General features: G+C 41.5%; 1 protein-coding gene across 18 annotated transcripts in view; it reads left to right on the top strand.

The window, feature by feature from the left end:
- Positions 1 to 21470, top strand: part of WRN (WRN RecQ like helicase) — a 47206-nt gene extending 25736 nt beyond the window's left edge. For 13 of the 18 annotated variants that reach the window (XM_040585590.1, XM_040585560.1, XM_040585552.1 and 10 more), the window contains 17 exons: positions 498 to 679; positions 1936 to 2037; positions 2395 to 2487; positions 3820 to 3961; positions 7507 to 7677; positions 7757 to 7851; positions 9388 to 9463; positions 9633 to 9706; positions 11292 to 11373; positions 11658 to 11770; positions 12653 to 12767; positions 13957 to 14082; positions 15846 to 16008; positions 17045 to 17259; positions 18732 to 18803; positions 19344 to 19508; positions 21147 to 21470. In XM_040585590.1, coding sequence (XP_040441524.1) covers positions 498 to 679; positions 1936 to 2037; positions 2395 to 2487; positions 3820 to 3961; positions 7507 to 7677; positions 7757 to 7851; positions 9388 to 9463; positions 9633 to 9706; positions 11292 to 11373; positions 11658 to 11770; positions 12653 to 12767; positions 13957 to 14082; positions 15846 to 16008; positions 17045 to 17259; positions 18732 to 18803; positions 19344 to 19508; positions 21147 to 21269 — 2109 coding nt within the window. In that variant the 3' untranslated portion in view covers positions 21270 to 21470. Of the gene's footprint in view, positions 1 to 497; positions 680 to 1935; positions 2038 to 2394; positions 2488 to 3819; positions 3962 to 7506; positions 7678 to 7756; positions 7852 to 9387; positions 9464 to 9632; positions 9707 to 11291; positions 11374 to 11657; positions 11771 to 11853; positions 12768 to 13956; positions 14083 to 15845; positions 16009 to 17044; positions 17260 to 18731; positions 18804 to 19343; positions 19509 to 21146 lie in introns of those variants that run through there. The other 5 variants (XM_040585536.1, XM_040585543.1, XR_005826677.1 and 2 more) reach the window with 5 other exon arrangements.
- Positions 21471 to 21493: the final 23 nt, after the last annotated feature.

Genomic DNA, 21493 nt, shown 5'->3' with positions numbered 1-21493 from the left:
TCAGTCTCCAATTCTGGGCAAAGAAATTGTTGGTCTATGCTGACAGTATTAAGATTCCTGGCTTATGTTTCAAATTTCTTCTTGTCTCTTTAAAATGCATGGCATCTGAGGGGAAAAAAAAATGGTGGCTGGAACAATATCATTGCAAGTTCTGTGAGCTGCTTTCTTCCTCCTGGAGCTAAGCAGGCAAAGAGTTATCCTGGGACTTTGTGTTACTCTTAACAATAGGTTTTGTGCCTTTTGTTTGAGAAACTACTTGAAGACACTCTGTTTGCCGCGTCATCACTTGCATGTTTATAATCCTGTGCTCATGCTTTGATGGAAATCAGATTTAACAACAGTGCTGTGTGGAAATTGAGTGCAAGTTTGAAGGCATTGTAATTTAGGCTGGATTTTGAGTCTGTAGCAAAAAGTTGTCACCAGGTTTGTAAGCGTTATTCTAGGCATATCCTTCATGCTCATTTCAAAACATCCAGCATGTGACTCCTGTTTTGTAGTGTGTTGTGGCTACAGTGGCGTTTGGAATGGGCATCAATAAAGCAGATATCCGGATGGTTATTCATTATGGTGCCCCTAAGGAAATGGAATCCTATTATCAAGAAATTGGTAGAGCTGGTCGTGATGGGCTTCCTGCTTCTTGTCACATCTTGTGGACTATGACAGACCTGAATTTTAGCAGGTAAATGACTGAAGACAACTGCTTTGACACAAAATATACCAAAAGAAAGAGGAGCAGGGTAGGTTTGGTTGAAAATGTTGATAAATTATTTTCAGAATGGTTGGAAGTTCTTTTCTGCATACACACAGTACTAACTGTGCTGTACTTCGAGAAGATAATCAGCAAGTGCAATAATGTTAATGAGCTTTTCCATGTTCCAGTTCTGCTTTCTGAAACTGCTTTGCAGTGCAGACAGTGGTAAAACCTGGTTGCTGTCTTCTAAATCATCTGGCTTGGGTTTTGACCCATCATTATTCCTTGAGAGTGCTGGTGCTGTAGAATTACTTTTTATCCCTGCTACCTAGACGCCTAAACGGGGGAGTACATTTTTATTTATTTTTTTTTACATCTGGGTGGGGGAGTCCTGGCTGTAGAAGTCTTGTGTTAACTTTGTCCATAGCAGTTATAAGACCACAGAAATACCTGAACTCGGTCACTTGAACTTGTCAGCCAACTGCCAGAGTCTGTGAAACCTTTTACTGCCCTGTCCTTTTTTGCAGGCAGGCAGAAACTTGCTTTGCTTAACTCTGAGCTGGAATGGTCTAGCTGTGTTAATGTGGTGCCTAGCACCTGCAATATTGGCTTGATTTTGAGGCCATGTGGCACAGCGAGTGTGATGCAGTTGGTAGCTCAGAGCATGGGCAGAACAAAGCTATATGCCCACAAAGTACTCCCTTGCTATTTTCTCACTTGGATGCTTTCAGTCATTGCTTTAAAAAATATTAAATTAAGCACTGGGTAGATGTGTCCTAACATGCCACCTCTGAGTTTATTGAAAGAAGAGTGGTGATACCCTAGCATATTTTGTAATGTGTTAGTGGCATTGATGAGAACTTGCCAGAGTCTGGAAAACCAGAAAACGAGAGAAATTGCCCTCTCTTGATGCCCTCTGCCCTTTCCTCCCTTCTCTGTGTCTCTTTGGATTTCTGAAGCTTAGTAGCCTGTAGGGTAGGCAGAAGCTCTGTCTGTTCTTCTGCCCTCTGTATAGAATAACTGTCATATCTAGAAGAATGAGTAAGGTGCTTTTCTGAGCATGTGCCATGCTAGAATGATCAAGACTCTGGAGAAACAGGCAGGTGTTTTGGGTCTGGTTTTTAGTAGGCTTTTTTCTATCTGTTTCTGGTGAGTTTGAGGCTGTTGTCTGGCATAATTAATTTTTTGATGTGGGAGGGGAATAATGGTTCAGTATTTAGGGCTCTTCATGTTTTCACTGATAGACGTCTTCTAAATGAGGTACGCAATGAAAAGTTTCGGTTGTACAAACTGAAGATGCTGGGAAAAATGGAGAAGTACCTTGTGTCAAATGCCTGCAGGAGAAAGTGAGTACTGGAATCTATTCAATGCTTTGTCATTTCAGTCAGCTTTAAGAGCCTTTGACTTGGTCACAACTGGAGGCTGTAACCAGAAGGCACCTTCTACTGACTGTGTTCTGCAAACATGTTTTGTATTAAACAGCAGTATCAAAGTATGGCTTTGGGCATATTTATACACAGACATCAAGTGTTTCCTTATTTACTTTTCAAAAAAACTCAATTTTTTCTGTAGAGGAATCGAGGCTAAATAATTGGCTCCCCAGTGAATTAAGTAATGATGCTGATTTCAACTCTGTTTTCTGCAATAAATTTAATGTGTAAATTCTTGGTCTTTTATTTAATTCCCTGCGTTCCCTTGGGTAGACTCATCCTGTCTCATTTCGAAGACAAACAGCTCCGAAAGGTTTCCTCTGGCATCATGGGCACAGATGAATGCTGTGATAATTGCAGGTCCAGGTAAGCTTTCTTCCCTGAAGACTGATACAAGAGGTTACATTCTCTCAGGCTGATTTTACTAGGGAAATTATCTGAAAGAATGGACCTTTTCATGCATCTGATGTTGCAGATGTTCAGCTTGAAGTTTATCTCTGAACAACTGTCTGTAAGTGTATCCTAAACAGTTGAACAAGCCATGAGGCAGCTTAAGCTCTAAGTTAGGCTGTGGGAAAGCCTGTAAGCAAAGTATGGTCACAGTTCCTGAAAGGGTTGAGAGCTTAAACTGATGAAAAAAATGATATGTATTTCACAGTCTAAGTTCTGTTAGGTAATTAATCCCAAAAGGGAGCAATTGCAGGTGGAGCGATACCGTGTGTCTAAGGTTAAATTGCCTGAGCATTAAAGGAGCTGTTCTGTTACAGTGTGTGCTGACACCGGTTATTTCTAGCATTGCTAATAGTCTCGTGGCTGTGCTGAAGGGAAGCCAGGGGCTTGGTAGTCACACAGGTATGAGCAGAAACACCTTCCTCAGCTTCTCTCTCCTCTGTGCATGTACGCACTTTCCCTTGAGTTACAGTAAAGGATTCCTTGTTCTTGCTGGTAGCCTGACACTTCCTGATCAGGTACACAGTGTTATATGCTGTGTGGCTTTCTGGAAAATGTTACTTATCCAGCTACATTTTCGAACCCTTGAGCATACAGGAAATCTTTGCCCAGTCACTACTATAACTAACCAAGAAGAGGATTTGAGATATCATGATTTCTATCTTTGCAGTCAGGGAAGAGTCACATGGTAAACTTGGTGCAGAACTGAAATAAATTGAAATAGATCACTGTCCTTTTTCTCCTCCTTAGAAGTGATTTGTACCAATAACTCAGTGGGTTCTTCCAGTCACTAACCCATGCATTTATAAACCCTATAAAATCTTAAATAGGGTTGCTTCTTCCTTCTGTATTTCCTCCTTTGTGTGTTTTTTTTTTAAAAAAAAAGACAAACCCCTCTTTATTATTAGCTGCAATTAAAGAAGTGTCTAATATGCTTAAATCAGTCCAAATACTCAAATACTAAAATCAGAAGATGATGGAGACAACGTTATTCTGTCACGGCAAGTCCCATGAAGAACTGCTTACTGGTCAGTTGGACAGCTGTCTTAACCACAAGGGATTGTGACTTTGGCTTGGTCTTATGTTTTCAGTCTTAGCTGTTTATGCTTAAATGTGTGCAATTGTTGATATTAATATCACTTGCAGTGTGTATTTTATTTAGTTACCACTTGATAGACAACCTTTGAAAGAAAGGGAGGAGGCTTGATTTGTATCTGTTTTGAAATAGTTTTCTTTTCTGTGTTTCAGAGCCTCTTGCTGTGCAGTCCCGAGTGCCTCAGAAGGTGGTTTACAGGACTTCGGGAAGCCAGCACATCAGCTGCTGTCAGCAGTGGTTGCACTGGAAGAGAAGTTTGGAACTAAAATACCCATTCTGTTTCTCCGAGGGTCGGTAAGTGTTAGAAAAAAATCTTTGTAAGACTTAAGACAGTGGAGGGACTGTTAGTGTCCCTCGGAGAGCCCCTTGGTGGTGACCTCAGAATGCCCCATATCTTTAGAAGATGTTAATTTGGATTTTCTGAAGGTACTCAGCACCACTTCTCATGAAGCAGTCTGGATTGTTGCCTTTAAAGGTAAAAGCCTTCAAAATAGTAGATCTTGTAAGCATGTTGTATTTTAATTCTGTGCATATACAGAATTATGTATATGTATATATGTATAAAGGAAGAGTTTGTCTCTAAGCTCTGTCTCCTCTAGTTCGGTTTTTCTTAACAGTGAAATGTTCAGCCCTCTATGACCCAAGAGTTCAGCTTAGAAATATTAGCTGTTGTTTGCCTTGCTGTTGTCCTGTATTTTGTGGGCTGCTTTTTGTCAGTAATTGATAACTGTCTGTTAATTGGACTGATGTTCACATGTTTATTGGCAGAGGTTCTGAAGCCCTTCACATAAGGCTTGAGCTGTTGCGGGTTTTATGGCATGTTTAATGCTTTTGTAGAGACTGTTAAGTTTTGGGTTTTTTAAGACGACACATGATTTCCAGTATCCTAAAAGGAATAGCCTTTTCAGAATGAAGAATAAACACATCTTTGCTCAGTAATTAATTGGTTTATGTTTGAATAAAGCAAATGATAGCTTGCATTTTAGCTTTGTGCTGCTGGCTGACAGTGGTGAGGTGGGAAGTAGGGTACTAGAATGAATATAAGTGATTTCTACATACCTGTACTTACAATGTTTTTTTTAAACAGCAGGCAAGAAACTCATAGAAATACAATGTGTGAGTAAGAGCAGAATAATTTTGTATGGTTACAACCCAGGGGGAAGAAGTCACTTGTGTTACTTAATAAAACTGGGTGAATTATGTCCCTCTTTTCCTTTTAATATGAGAAGTTGCTAATTGTCACACAAGTGTGTTCAAGGGGAAAAATAAGTCCTTAACAGACTTTAATGTAGTCTTGATTATTAATTTATTAAATGTTACTGGAAGTGAAGATGATGCCACATTTGTACTGCAAATACAGAATAACCTTTTACTGCCTACAAGAATACCCTTTTGTGGACTAACATAGTTCTTTGCTCCATTGAGTCCATGCATGCTCTAGAATGAATGTATGAAATAATCAATGTCACCATCAGTTTACATGCTGTATCTGTGTAGGGCTGACTGATGTGTTGGATTAAGGGCTTGTATATAGTTTATGCTTTGTGCTCTGTTTAAGTTAGTGGTAGCCCTTTGCAAAGTCCAGGTGGCCACCAACAGGCTTCAGGCAGAGCACGAGGGAGACCATGTTTCAGTGGATCTTTGAAAGCTGAGTCAGACCATAGAAGCGAACAAGGTCCTCTGGGAAGCTGAATTAGAGCTGCATTGACAGAAATATTATGCAAACCCTGCTAAACTGAGAAGAATATGCAACTCTTAAGGTCTCCTTTTATCAAACAGGGGAATTTGTAGCTATTTCATCAATATTTTATAGTTATTAGTAGTTTCAGTATCTGGTTGTGAGTGGCTTTTAGTAGTACCTCTAGCATTTGATACATATGACTTGCGTGAAGCTGAAATTGTATTTTGGCCTCTGTTGGTCAGTCCTATACCAAGCTTCATTAAGCCCAAACATGGATGCAAAGTTTACTGTTCTACATCTTATTCCTTTTATAGTGATTTCTATTTCTGAATTGGTTGTTTAAGTCAAAACCATGCTCTGAAAATGTGCAGCCATTGGAGTAATTAATGTAACTGGCATAACTGAAAGCTTAGGAATGTAGTCATGCTTTAAAGTAATGCATATTAAAATTTGAATGGGGACTTTCTAGAAGTGACAACTGGGACTTGGTGCTTTCTCTTTGCCTGCTCAGTAGGCAATTAACTTGTGTTCAGGACTCTTGATCCCATCAAGCAGCAAGCCAAGTCCTTCTTCCCTGTGGCTGGCTGTTCCAGCTTCCATCCCCTGCTGCTAAGGGTCTGAAACAGGCTCCTCTTCCTGCTGCTCCTCTTGCCGTGGGTGCAGGGTAGCAGCTCCCTGACTGTCTGAAACTCTCCAAATTGCTCCTTGCTCTGATCCCTGGAGATGGTACGGGGCTCGGCAGGCCACTGTGTACTGACTGCTGCCTGTCCTGGATTAACTTTTTTTCACTTGGCTTCCTCTTCTACATCAACCTGCTTTATTTTATTTTATAAGGATAAACCACGTTCTTGAGAGTAGATACTTTGTGTTTGCATAGTGCCTATGACGAAGGGATTCCAGTAGGAGTATTAGTAAGAATCTGGAAAACTTGTGTTAACAACCAGCCCTATAAATGGTAAGAGGTGAGCTTCCACCAAGCTGTCTTCTGTTGTCGAAGGTGATAATTCAGGCACACCCCCCAGCTTTTCTTCCACCACCCCCTCCCATGGGATGTCCTTATCTAACCAGCATTGCAGATAGGTAGGTACACACATACACTCCCTGGAGGATGTGATTAGTGTATATAATGCATGTGTGTATACATAAAAAAATTGTTTGACCATGTAGTTTCCCCTCGGGGAAGAGGGATTCGGCAAGTGCAAATAACAAGGTCTGAAGCCTGCCTTCCTGTTGATTTCATATGCTAGTAATAAATGGAAACTTTTTTCTGTCTGAGACACTTTTACCTACTAATGCTTGATCCACTGTTACCTTCCTGTTTCAGAAAGGTTCTCAACTTTTCAGGCTTATGCCAAGATTTTCCCCTTTTGTTAAAGGGGCTTTAGCCCATTGACATCCATTTGGACCCCAAGACTGGGGGGGGGGGTGAGAACCCATTAGACAGGAGCTAATCAGCTTTTTTTAGTCTGAACCATTGGTAAGAGTTGAGTAAATCGGTGGCAGCTTGAAACAAAACAAACTGTGTTGCAGTGAAGGCCAGGGGAGTAGAGCAGACATCTGTAGTGAGTTTGCTTCTGGCTTTGTACCTGTCCTGGGATTTAAACAGGGCTTGTTGATTTATTTTTACTTCTGTAGACTTTTTAAGAACAGAATGGGTAACTGCTGCTGTTGGAACTGATGCAGTGTAAGACTGAGCTGAACTGGTTGAATACAAACTGCACTAGATGACTTGCTTTGCTGTGGATGGCTGGGTTGTTCCTGCAACCTCCTTCATATACGAAGGGAGATGTTCTACCTGGTCTGTGATCTAAGTGTAGGTTTGTCCGGGGTCTTACTACAAAAGAAAATGGTAATCTTGTCACAACCTTGGCAGAAAGCAGTGGAGTAGATTAGGTTATAGAGGTGAATCTGCTCTTCAGGTGGTGTGAAGGAGGCTTGTGTTCTTACTGTTGAGGTGCTGTATGTGTCGTGGTTGCAATGGGTGTTATGTAAACTTGAAAAAATGTATTGGCTTGTGATTTTTCTGAAAAGTTCTTCTGTGGAAAAATGTCCTTGAGGACATCCTTCTCGCATCCCAGGTTTTTGGTTTACTGGCTGTGTTGGAAACTTTCTTCCACAGGGACTAGAGATGTCTAACTAATTCTTTTAAAAATTTCAGTTTTCTCAACGCTTGCCAGACAGATACCGAAAACACCCTCTCTTTGGTAGTGGAAAAGACTGGCCGGAGAACTGGTGGAAGTTGCTCTGCCAACAGCTGATAATGGAAGGATTCCTTAAAGAAGTATCTGGGCACAACAAGTTTACAACCACATGTGTGCTTACCCAGAAGGTACTTTCTGCTGTGAAACTCCCCATCAAAAGCTTCTCAGAGTAATCTATAGCCAAGCCATATGGTTTCTGTCTTACAGGGTAGAAATTGGCTGGTAAAGCCTGGATCTGCCTCAAATCCAAGTCTTATGTTACTGTCCAGTGAAGACTTGAATCTGCAGAGACCTCCTAGAAGGTAATTATAGTACATGTGTTCTCTTGACCACTTTTTTTATTCTTTTAACATCCGATAAGTTTCAGAAGCCTGCTTCTGAAGATGGCTAGATTGAACAGGAGACTTCTGCACTTGATTTTTCTAGGCAAAGTTTTCCCTTAAGCAGTATCATAATACCAAAAAAGTCAGTGGGAGTGCCTGGATAGACGTTTCTATCGACTGCTCATGTCAGAGGTAACATGTTGTCTAGTGCTCCTGAGAGTGCATGGCTTACAGCTTCAGTCTGACAGTGCCTCATCACGGAAGTCTTTAGTGGAGCTAATCAGGTGGCTGAGTAACTGGGAAGGTTAGTGGGGAAATGTAGTTTAGAGAGACTACCAAAACTAGTCAGAAAGCATGTGTCTTCATCAGTGATTCTGGGTAGCCTGGAAGCGTGTTGTTGCAATGCATCCTCATGGAGAACATAATCAGCTAAAGGAAAGAAATGGTAGAAGGAAATCATCAAGATTCATGTTCTTTCTAATGTTTAAGAATTAAATGGTGAGGCTTTAAATAAAGCAGCTAATGACTTGTTTTCCCAATTATGCACTTGACCTACTTCGTTAAAATTAAGCTGAGAATGAAACTGAAAAGCCTTTATTCTAACAAGAACTGATTCGACACAAAAATGTAATAGTCTTTGTAATTGTCTTAGTTCAGTTTTCACAGGAAGAAATACAATTTCAAGTCCTGATAAGTTTGTCTGCAAAGGTGGGGTGTTTTTTCAGTAGTGGTTGGGTATTTACCATCAGAGTATATAGCTCCAAGAAAATATCATGTTAAGTTTTGATTGTCATCTTTTTGCTGCTGGTTATACTTTATAAACAGCATTGTGTTGGTCTTCACAAACGTTTAATTCTTACCAGCCCTTCTGAGGTGAAAGATAATGAAGTGGAGGTTGCAAAGGCTTTGCTGTGACAGGAAATAATCTTAAAACAAAGCTCTTAAGTGCTGTCTTTAGGAAACTGTTCTGTTATCAAGATTGTCTTAGTGTTGCTAAATAAGTTAATTGGGTAATGTCAAAAGTACCAGTTTTCTTTTGCTTTCTTATGCTCTACTGTTGTGGTGCTCTCGGGTACTGTCTACAGGTCTTCTAGAAGAAAAATGTTTGTTATCAAACAGTAAGCAAAAGCTGTATGCTTTAGTGCAAACCAGAAAGTGGGTATTAATCTGTTTTCTTCAGTAATGGAATTTTTAAAATGAAATCTTTCTCAAGTGTGTCACAAATTCTGGGTTTGTCACCAAAATCTTTGTTTCTTCCATAAGACAAGATTCTTGTTAATTGTTAAAGTTTTAGTATTAACAGTCTTAGAGGTCCTCAGTGTTTTTTTTGTAGAATGATGGTACTAACAGTTAAAAAAATAAATAATTAAGAACTTTTGATTTGCCAAAGAGATCCCTGTACAAAGTTCAAATCAGTTTGCTTGGCAGAATACTTTTTTTTTTTCTCCAAGTGGCAGTGTTGCTGTGCAAATGACTTGGTCTAATTTGATTAAGATACAGTTCGTTTTATTACAGCAGTAGGCGTTTACCTATGCTCTCAACACAGCGCTCCCCAGGCATGAAAGGAACAACGCAGTCGCCAGTCAAACAGGTCTGTATGAGTACAAACCCTCTTGTGCTTTGTAGTCTGTCCTTCCTCGTATCAAAAAATAAATATTGCAAGTGTATCATGGTGTCACAAGTGAGTATTTTGCTGCAAACAGCAGCTTCAGTGGAAGGACTGGTAAATCAGCATTTGTCTTGTTCTTCTATTTTTATAGATGTCTCTGTACGATATGTTTTCGTCTGAGAGAAAAGTTAAAACTCCTCCAAGAAGCAACAACATGCTTAACAGGTACAGTGTTCTAAATGAAAACAGAATTACCAAACTTTGTGTTAATAGGGATACCGTTTGTAGGATGATCCTTAAAAACAGCATTCTCCTATATGAAGTGACAGTAAAAATCTTTAATATATTAAAAAAGAAAAAGTGCTTAAAACTTGCCATACATTGCATTATAGTTCAAAACATTGAACTGTTATAATATTCAACAGTAAATTTGGCAAGCTGTGTGTACTTGTAGTGTTGCAGGCAAAGTGAACTTTATTAATTGCTGAAGTACAGACTTTCTCACTGGTGTTAATTCAAATCCAAATGTTGATTAAAATGGAGCAATAACAGATTTATATTGGATACTTTCACTGGACTTGTGCTTTTTCGGTCTGTTTTCTATGTGATGGTTGAAACTAATGGATTTTAACCACACAGGAAATGGAGAATGGGTTTTTTCAAACTGTTTACAAATATAATTCAGGTTGAAAAGTGACAAAGCTGTGACTTGCTCTTAAAGCTGGCAGAACTGAATGTATGTGTAGTGCAGGGGCTATAAGCAAGCATGTAGGTTTCTACCTTTCTACACTAGTCTAGAGAAGACTGAGATCAAGCTGAGGCTCCCTCAGGTCAAAAGAAATAAAACAAGATTCTGCAAAGAGCAGCCCAAGTAATTTGTTTTCCTGGCTTGTGTGGTGCTTCAGATTAAACCCACCTTGCATTTCTGAGCAGTTCGATTCCTCCTTCAGGCAAGCATCCTGATGCTGGCAGATAACAGGAGAATAAGATATGTCACTTCAGCTGAATAATCACCACTGTAGCTGTGTGAAGAAAAATTAGTTGAGGGACAGCTACAAACCAGAACAAGTGTTATTTCACACCTTGCTTGGGAAAGGATGCTCTTACTCGAGCTTGTCTGTGAACAGATATTGCCATATAATCATAGCAGTCTAATTAGAGGTAGATATCCCTAAGTACATGAGCCCATGACTACATGAGTACATTAGCTACATGGTAGCTGTGGTGTGCTGTTTTCTAGGCAGACGTGTCTAGCAGTAATGTCAGCTAATTCTGCTTACAGCACAGCAGCTGTGTCCTTGTCACTGACGCTTTTGGAGTTATTAGCTCTTTTTGGCCAGGTTTAATGTTATCAGTCTTGGGGGAAAAATATGTAAGGTGTTTCTTGTGGGATGCTCTCAGAATAATGTCACGAATGGACATTATAAGGTGCTTATAAGAACATGTTATTGTTAAAAATATGTGAATCTAGCTGTTGATAGGGATATTGGTGGGTTGGCTGGCTTGGGTTTTTTTACATAAAACTGCCGCTTCATCTGCTTGAGCTTCATGCAGTAAGAGGCTATTTTTAAGTTATGGGACGAGACACAGAGGAATTCTGTTACACTAGGGATACTGCTGATTCTGCCCCAGACAGCTCAAGTTCTGTAGGAGTGCAGTGCTAGCATGAGGTGGCAGACCACAGTCTGATGGTGCTGTCAGGCCAGGCAAAGTAAGTTGTGCTGCTGCTTTTCCCACAGCCTTGTGCAAAGTCCCCAAATAAATCAATGTAATGCAGGGCTTGTTTCACACGTCTTTTATTTTTTATTAGTGTTGCAGAGCACTTCCCGGTGAAATCTTCTCCTCTGAAGCCCCCAGAACCTGTTGTTTCCTCCCGAGAAAAAGAACTAGAGGTAAGGTTTTTTTGGAAGAGGGAGGATATCAGTGAATTGTAGCCAACCTCCAGATCAAAGTTGTCCTGTGTTGGAGCAGTAAGCTTGGGCAGCTCATAATATTACAAAGATGTTTTGAATAGAAGTCCTAGGAGAGGATTTAACTGTCAGGATGGGTTAATGGATTGCAGTCTTTCTGTATATTAGTGTCAGAATGAGGGAAGTTGTAAGTTTTCCTCTCATTAATTATACCTATGTGAGTGATTTAGAGCTGCTTCGTGAGAATTTGGCACTCTTCTTCACAGGCTGCTCTGTATGGCAAGTTGCTGACTGCTAGACAGAAGGTAGCTAATGAGAAGGTAATTCCTCCAGCTGTCTTGGCAACCAACAAGATCCTGGTGGAGATGGCCCGAATAAGGTAAAACGAGCATGTGTGCATGTTGTACAAACTGAGAAGGTTGCAAGCCAAGTCATGAATCCCCTTTCTGCTTTTGTTGAGAGATCATGCCTCATGGGTAGAGGAGAAGCTTTTTTCCTGAGGATCTTCATTTACTCTAATGCCCTTGTAAACCACTGACTGGTGTAAGTTAAAACAGTTATTGACATCAGACTTGGTTCTTTGTTCTAGTGACTACTAAAAAAAACTGACAATGTTGCCTGACTTTGTATCCAAGCCTCCTATAAGGTTGGCCAGTCAGAGGAAGGTGTATGTTTTGTACTAATCCTTATCTTTCCATCTGCTTCCCTCCAATGTGTTTTAAACACTTTAGTGTGCCCTTACCCTGCTAAGGGTCAGCCACAGGTCAAGAGCTGTCCCTTACCTTGCATGGGTGGCTCTGTAGTATAAAATAACAAGCACAACTTTGTCTTACTCTCAGCAACTGAAAGGAGGGTGAAAAAATATTTTTCTCGTTGTATGAGAGGGTATTGTAGGGCAGCTCAGTTGGTAATGCATCTGAAGTGCCTTCCCCAGCTACTAAAAGCTATTAGACAATGTTACTTTTGGAATGTGTTGTGTTATGTTCTTCCATGGAAGAGCTCTGGGCTTACGTGCTCTTGGGAGGTAAAAGCAAATAAAGATGTGGTAAACAGATCTTCCAGAGCACTGAGTAGCAAACTTGAATGTTTCTGCTGTGACCAAGCTTCGTGATTCAGAATTTAGTTAGTTGAAGGGATGGTGAGGGTACAGTAATAACACTTTCAACTTTTGCGTAATAGATCTGTCATACACAGACACTTGGATGTTTCAAAGCACTGGCATAGGACATTTCCATGGCTTTTATTATTCATCCTAAACCAGGCCTACGAGTGTTCAGAATGTGAAGAGAATTGATGGTGTATCTGAAGCAAAATCCACCATGCTGATACCTCTCCTGGCTGAAATTAAGGACTTCTGCCAAGTAAATGGTTTGCAGGTATGATTTACTAAAGTGTCTGCTGCTTTGCAAGAGCCTTAAAGACATAACTTGGTTTGTGCTGTTGGGTTTCCCCTTCAGAGTTTGTCCTCATCACAGCTCTTCCATCCAGGCCTGGCAGGGAAACTTGCTAGCCTGGGATACAAGTAGACCTCCCAAATCTGAACATGCTACTTGACAATGACATTGGGACCTGGCTGGTGTTCCAGATTGTAGTGACCTTGAAAGTCCAGAACATCCTTGTAAAGGTCACCCATCCGGCCAAGCTGAGTGTCTGAGAGGTGCTGTATTATTGTGATCTGGTGCTGGAGGCCAAGGCTAGAATAAATGTTCTTTCAGCATGGTTTATTGACTCAGACTTGGAGGGCAGGGCTTTGCTTCCTCGAAGTTTCTCCTTGGGAGACTGGCAGAAGAGCTTAGATTTCCAGCTGTTGGGAAATACTCCTATTGGTTCTCTTCCTGCAGTTGTTTCCTCTGTCTGAACCTCTCTTTGTAGAGTGGCTCCTCATCAGTCACTATGAGGAGAGACCCCACTAGGGAGGGACCGTGGGAGCAGAGGATTAGAGGAACTATGGAGCAGTTCTGCTTTGAGGATCTTAATTTCTATGTAAATATACAGTTAAAGGGACTTATCTAGAAAGCAGGTAGAGGAGCAATACTGCTACTCTGTAATGCTTGAGAAGATTCTGTGGAGTCATCTTTCTGTGTCACAGAAAGCTATTATGATCTAGGAATGGGGACCAAAAGCATTCTTCTTTGCTGCTGGCATTTTTGGTTTTTTTCAAGAAATCTGTGTTGAGCAAAGAGTTTAAAAAAATGGAGCAGTTTCCCATACTAAGCAGCAGACTGAATACCCCAGTTTCTTCTGACACAGTAGTCTTACACGTCATGAGCAACACTTAAGAAGTTGTATTAATACTGTTTTTCTGGGGGGTTTTTGCAAGTCCCTTGGACAATCCCATGCTTGCTTTATTAAGATGGGAGTACGTGGTATCCATTTGGATTCCCTCTTTGCTTTGTTTTTTGGGGTGGTTTTTTTTGTGGAAAAGTGGACTTGGGGTCAAAACCAACCTTTGTAGATAAGAATGACTCCATTTATGTTACTCTTTCAGGTAACTTTGGATAATGGGAGAGTGATCCATTCTCTGTTACTGGGATATAATTCTTCTAAATCCTTTATCTCCCTTAGACTGACACATTTCCTATATCTGGATCTGAAGATCAGAAGAAAGCATCTCCCTGGAAGCATACTAAAGCCCTCTCCCCCTCAGAGCATGTCACATATATCCTGTTCCAAGAGAAAAATCTCTCTCTGGTAAGCTCTTCCCTGTGAAGGTCCTGTCCTCGTTGAAAATTAACGGTGGGGATGCTTTGTCTAGAGGACGGGGATTTGAAAATTCTTTTAAATCCTCTGCCCAGTACTGGGGCAGGGTTGCTTAAAAACACTGAGACCAGTATCTTTCCTGGCAAATGGTAGCTCGTCTAACTTACCTCTACGAACTGGTGAAAGTACAAAACACTGGGCTTGCTGTGAGATGGGATACAGTGAGATAAGGTACAGCTCCCTACTTGATACACTGCCCACACAGATTGGCAGGGCATCAGGCAGAACTGTTCAGTACTGTTACACAGCATGCTGTTCTGTAGCAGGTATTCTGTCTGTTTCTGTGTATCTTTTTCTTGTCACAGTAGTAAAGACACATAAGAAAAACTTCCTAATCCAGTAGCCTGCTGGAAAGGATGCTAAATGTGGGGCTGTATTTAGGCTTATCTTTAAGGTTAATAATCATTGGGCTAAATTCCACTAACTCTGTTCTTGGTTTAGAAAGCAAATTCCCATTCCTTAGCCTGTGGCCATATCAATGTGTAAGACTTGCATGTCAAGAAACAAAGCTCAGGGGAAGATTCAATGCAAAACTAAAGTTGAAGTGCAAAGTATTAATGTGGTTTTCTAGTTCAGATTTTGGAAAGCTGTTTCCCTTTACAAACAGAAGTTGAGGAAAGTTACCTGCTATGTCTAAGTTGTTGAGGTGCTACAGGGCATGTGACTATACTGGCATCATGCCATGTGCCCTGTCAAGATGAGCCTTGTGAGCTGCTTCGATACGGTTTTATTTATTGCTTTTTAATCCTACAGTAGGAAACTGAAGTTGCTGTGAGTTTTTCTGTTGTCCCTCCCAAGAGTATAAGTAAACCTTGTCTAATAATCCCTAACTTCAAAGTGTACCTAAAGACTAATTAACAAGAAACAGTTGTATAATTATTAATGGGTAACTTGATGCTCTGTATCCACTAACCCTGATGATTATATGCACAATATGTGTATCGTCTGGGGAGAAACTGGTAGAAGCTTGAAACATCTTTTGAGGAAGACAAGTAACGAGTTGGAAATAATCTCCTTGAAAAGTACAAGCTTAGGTAGAAAAAGTTTGAGATGTTTTTCTTGAACGCAAATTTTTTAAGAGAAGAATTAATCTAACAGGTTTGAAAGTGAGGGAGATCTTGTTTTGGTATTGTATATCTTCTGCGTGTATGTCATGAATTATATGGGCCACTGGAAGGTCAGGTGCATCACAGCAGGAGACATCTGAAGCTTTGACACAGAAATCTCACAAAGTAGGAGCTGGGTTGATACTTGGACTTAATTGTGAGGCGAGGGCATCTGTTTCCTTTGTGGTAGAAGTGGCTGGGATTCAGCTGCCACAGGGTGGAAAGTGGGTGGTGGCGAGTGTTGTGACACAGCGGATGGGAGCTATGAGCGGGCTGTAGCAAGCCTGTGAGCTGGCTGCACAGCACCCTTCCCATGTGGAACCTCTGTTCATCTGAAGTAAGCTCAAGTAGAGATGTTGCACTCAAGTTGAGAAGTAGTAGCCTCAAGAGAAAAAAAAATGCTCTTTACAAGATGGAAAATAAGAGATGAATACTAGGACTAATGAAGTGGTTTTGGAGTTTGTTGTACTGCTGTGTGCCAGTCTCCCCTGATTGCTTTTTGGTCATAGGAGGTTGCCGGGTTTTGAGCTTGTAGTTGTATTTCAGACACTTCTGCCACCTCAATCCCTTCTGCCTTTGTTTCCCTAGAGGACTATAAGTGAGAGCAGATCTCTGCCTCTTTCTGAGGTTGGCGCTCACCTGTTCCAGGCAATGAAAGCTGGCTACCCTGTCAACCTGGAGCAAGCAGGTTTGACTCGTGAAGTTCAACAGATCATTTCTGATGTTATCTGTAACCCTCCTATTGACTCAGGTGAGTATCACAGCCCTTACCTGAAGGTTCTCGTGACAGTGGCATACAGATGAAAGGAATAAAAACCTGACAGCTCAGCTGCCGCTTTAGGTAGAACCTGCCATTTCTGGAAGGGCTGTGGCAAGGCAGAATGTGGCAGATGTGCCAATGTGGTCATTCCTTTCCTTTCAAGATTACCTTGTAAAACAAGGCAGTTGTGATTGATTAAAGAGCAAAAGAGGGTAGTCCTTTACAAATGCTTTCACTCAATTATATGGCTGCTGAGAAAAGTCAGGCATCATTAACCCTGTATTTACTCAAGTGTTTTTGGAGAAAACCATCAGCCTGATGCAGTCTTCCTGTAAGTATGGGCATCTACAGAAAATATGCTGAATAAGAGCTGTAGCATTACCCCCAAGGTATCTTATCTGTAAGATACCTGTTTAGGATGAGGAGGCTAAGAACTACAGGAGAAGTGTTATTCCTCTTAACGCTGTCATCTGGTGCCATGGGCTTGTTCAGGGGCTGTAGACAACCACGTCCTAGTGGTTCTGTTTGTTAGGCTGGCAGAGTTTGCTGACTTGCTAGCTTTGTTACTCTTGTCCTATTGCACATTAGTGCGTCTTTTCAGCAGCAGTTACAGGCTCAAACCAGACTCTCAGATTGCTTTTGAGTGCCATGATAGAATGGAGAATTGACATGGCACTACATTTAAGAAAGCAGAGAGGCTTTTCAGCCTGAGCTAATGTAGCCTTCCTCTCAAGAGAAAATGGTTGATAGGACATACAAGTTGGAGGCAGGAGATTCTGATGTTCTACATTAAATCTGGGGACAATAAGTTTGTGTGAGCACAAATGAGGTGGGGATTTATCCCATGAGCTCATGATCTGCTTCCTTATGGGTCAAACCTACATGTTGGTTTTATTCTTTTCTGTGCTTTAATCTATCCTATATTTTAATAAGGGATGACTGATAGGTTTTACAACAGAAGAAAACTGAGTAAGGGGCAAGAAGATTAAAAAAACAATTAATATTGTATTTATATCTTTTTTCCAAGACACCACCAAAATTCAAGCAATTAGAAAACTTGTTCCTGCAAATATTGAACTGTATCTCATCAGGATGACTATTGAATTATTGGAGAAGCAGCACAGAATTAAGTCTCAGCATGGCTCAGGCATCAGAAGGATGTTGGTGTGGTCAGAAGGGTGCCAGGAAAAACCAGCAGCAGATCAAGCAAGCAGGGAAGATGCCTTGTTGGATAAAACAAAGGTTAGTAAAAAAAAAAAAAAAGGCATAAAACTGGTTTTGTGAAAAGAACGTTTCCTCTTTGTAGGAGTAGACTAAAAGCCTTTTTTTTTTGTTGTCGCTGTTTCCAGTAGTGCTTGGTGTCTCATCTTCACGATCCGTCTTTCCCTCAGCTTTGATTAGGACTGCCTCCCTCTCCTGCTCTGAGCATTGCCCTCAGAGAACCAGAGGGTTCCCCTTGCAAAACATTTCTTGACTTAGGAAGAGGGCTGCCCCTGTGCAGCCTAGCTGTGATCTGTTAAACAGGTCACCTGAGCTGATCTGTTCCCATGTGGGTTGTCGGCTCCTTTCTACCACAGCAAGTCCTGGAGATGCAGCCCAGGAAGATGAGGCACATAATGGTCCACCGCTGTAAACCATCACAACTGCAGCTTAATAGTGGCCTCTGAGAGGAGGGATGAATGCTTTCTGCTGCTGTCCAGCCCTTCTGGATGTGGATGCAAAAGGTCCCGTGTAAAATCCTGGATTTATAGTAGCTGGGGTAGTGGGGGAAAAAGGTGAATATTCCAAGTTCTCGCCAGTATGGAAGCCTTTGGTAAGCTGGATCCTTCATAGCCACAAAGTCTATGTTCTGCCCTTGCCTTGCTTCTCTGCATTGGTACCTGATCACCAACCTGATATGAGAAAAGTGATTCTCTTCCTCTGCAGAAAGCTCTTAAGATAGTAGGAAAGCTGAGAGTGTGAAAAAGCCACAGGTAATGCCTGCTAGAAATGTCTCAGTCTTTCATGGCTTCCTCTCTTGCTTGAAACTGCTGGGTGTAGCTGTGATAAAAAAGAAAGTGTCATGCCATAAGTCTGACTCATTGAGGAGAAATTTCAGGAAATAAGGAGCTCTTTGTTGCTCTTTGAGAAAGGACAGGCTAGTGTTCTGAGCCCTCAGCTGGCCTTGGTGTGTCCCAAGTCCCAGTTCAGCACCTTGTACAAAAGGCCACCCTGCACTGAGTAGCTCCTGGGGAAAATTCCAAACTCTACAGACTTTTGCTGCCTGTGCTAGGATTTCATGTCTGTTCCTTACAGGGCTTGTGGTTGATTTCTTGAACTCTGGCTCACACAACTTCTCAAACCTTGCCATTTCACCAGCTTGATTGTTTCTTGTATCCCCGAGTGCTGTTTTTTCCTACTATATCTGTATCTGAGCCTTCTCTTTCCTGAACTTGACTTTTTGGCAGTCCAATTGTTTGAGTTCTAATTACACTTTCTTTTCTGCTACTGTTAGCTGCTGGAGCTAGTAACAGGAATGACATGCTATTAGAAATCAAATTAATATTATACAAATGAGTAGGCTGCAAATCCACAAGCTAATCCAAATAGTCTTTATTTACTTCTCCTTCAGAAGATATCCTGGTTCTAATAATTCCCTGTAGGAAACAGCTTTTAAATCTGCTAATGAATGTTCTTGCATTTTTAACAACCTTACATTACCGCTACTTTTACAGGGTAATTTGATCAATGCGACATTGAAGGAAGGAGCTGAGAAAACCGATCTGCAAGCAGTGCCTTTGGCTTCGGTAAACAGATGTTCTTACTGTAATAAAGCGTGCAGTAGACTTGCCATTAGCTATGCTTTTGGTAACACAGAGATATGTACTTGATCCAAAAATTTCAGCTTGGCTGTTGCAACCTATGACCAGCAGGCATTATATAGAGATTAGAAGTTAATATATGTGCCCACTGTGCCATTTCAAACTGGCACCTTTGCTGTAAAAACACATTTGAAAACACAGCACTTCTGAGACAGAAGCATGTATTTCAAGTTCTCAGAGCCACCAGGATGGAGAAAGTATTCTTCACTAAAAAAAAAAAAAGACACCACAAAAAAGCCCAAGTTCCAGTTCCCTTGTGTTTGAAATGGATGTGTTTCACTTGCTCAAATTTTGTTGTGGTGAAATGGGTAAGAAATGGCTAGTGATCTCATTAAGCATAGGTGTTGCAACTCTGTTTATAATTACTCATTCACTTCTACAAAAAAAAAACCCTCCAAAATGCAGCCTTTGCATCAAATCTGGTTTGCACAGACTTAAGCTTTAATGCCGTGATACATGTAACAGCCTGCTTCCTCACTGTCCTATGGGAAGGCTGCACAGCACATGGATGACAGCCAGCCAGGTAGCAGCGGGGCAACAGGCAGCCCGAAGCCCATCACTCTGGCCTCCAGTCATCAGCCTGCCCCCAGTCCTGTTGAGGAGGAACTGTTTTCTGACTCTCAGCCAAAGGTGAGTGTCTGTAACTGTGCCAGGAGCAGAGCCTAGACCTGATGCTTTGGGTGTTGATCTTTAACAAACCAAAATCCAGCTTTCTATCTGGGTTCTTTACTATGCCTAAAACCTTGGCCTGGATTGCCAGGCAACTTTTCTTGTTAATATCCTTGATGTAGTGACAGCATGGTGCTTGTGTTGCCCTTGCTAAGCCTGGATCTACCACTTTCGCAGCATCAGCCTGCTACAGATTTTTTTTTTCTCCAGTACATCTTGTCAGCCCCCTAGTGGAGATGCTTCCAGCACTTGAGGCGCTTGGCTCCCTGTCCTCTTTCAGGTTGTGTGAGGTTGTATGCTGACCACATTAAGGATTTTTGCACTGGTGTTTATATAAACACAAGTTGTATGAGCAAAAATACAGTGGTTTTTCTAAAGGGAGCTTGTCTCACTCTGACCAGCACTACTTGCTGTACAACTTGCTTCACTTTGTTTTGCACTTGCATCAACATCCCAGCTTCAATGCAGAGAAATCATTATTCATGGTCTGGTCAGCGTTAAGTAGTATAATTCCTAAATAGCACAGTAGCTATCTTACCTGAAACACTAAACACATTATGTCATAATCTTTTTGGTTGCTGGCAATAGCCTCAGAGAACTTTCAGAACATAATTTTGAAGTAAAGCCCCTTTTTTGTGACACCAGAACAAAGCAGGATCAGTATAATGGTCCCTGCACCCTTCCTGCTTTGCCCAAGCTTGGGCTGGGAGCTCTGGAATTGTGTGCATACCTTTTGATGCAAGCGCTGAAGCAACCTCTCTCCTGGCTATAGATCTCTTCTCCTGATGTGTTTCCCAAAGGCAGCTTGCCAGCAGTCTGTTCATCTCTAGATGAACATTTTGATAGAGATTGGTTCTTCTGTTATTTAAAAACCAGTAGCTGAAGGATGAGCAGAAACCCACTTGTCTCCTAGCTGTAAGCTCTTACAGGAATTCATGGCTTAGTGTGGCCATGGCATCTCTTCCACCACAGAGCAAGAGATGAACCCAAAGTTCAGGGGGAGTGCTGTTATGTTCAGACTCATAGGGGAATGTAAACCTTGAGCGAGTCCTGCAAGAAGATGCCTTGCCCAGTTGGTGACAGGCACCCACAGCTGTGTTTGGAGGTTTCAGTTTGTTATGGTTTTGTGGGGGTTTTTTTGTTGGTTTTTTTCCTCAAGTAGTAATTGCAGGAGGTACCAGGTACTGCTGATATTTCATCGGTTTGGGGCATCCACTTTGATCCCCTGCCTTGGCCTGTATTCTTTCACAGGTCACACACTGAGGAGCTGGGCTGCTTTTATTTGTTTTGACTGTTTGGGGTTGGCTGGTGGATTTTTTTTTTTTCCACAGGCAATTCCTGAAGGCCAGTATAATACCTAGGGGTGTGCCAGCATGCTGCTTTGCAGGTCAAATGTTTCCCACACTTCGTCCTTCCCACTGCTGTAGCTTAACTCAGTCTCTCAATTACTTGAACAAGGTGTTGCATTTAAGGGAGTTGTAAGCCTTCTGCTAATAATGTAGACAGTTTGACTCCTGATAGGTATGACTGTGGGGAGCAGAGCTGTATGAAGTAGCCAGCCTCTAACTCTGTACTTTTTTCCACATTTTCTTCTTCCAGAGCTCACATCCGCCTTTTAAGAGGAAGGTACCGGCATGGTTTGGAAGCTCAGCGGCAGAGGTTCCACCTGTCACCCAGACCAAGAAAGCCAGAGCGGACACCAGAAAAGGGATTTTTAGTTGAATATAGAACTGAGTATTATTTCTTTACCTTACCTCCCTCTATAAAGAGTGTTTTCAGTACAGAGCACTACTTCCCGCCTGTACCTTGCCTGTGCTTTACCTCTCCTTCCTGCTACTGCCTCCTCTCTTACCTTCCGCGTGAGAGGGACGTTTATGCTTTTCACTGTGTGAAATTTGTTGTTATTATAAATAAATAAATAAACAAGCCGCCCCCTCTCGGTGTCG

The sequence above is a fragment of the Falco naumanni genome, chromosome 1 (genome assembly GCF_017639655.2).
Source record: "Falco naumanni isolate bFalNau1 chromosome 1, bFalNau1.pat, whole genome shotgun sequence".
NCBI classification, from domain to species: Eukaryota; Metazoa; Chordata; class Aves; order Falconiformes; family Falconidae; genus Falco; species Falco naumanni.
This window is presented reverse-complemented; position numbering and strand designations above follow the sequence as displayed.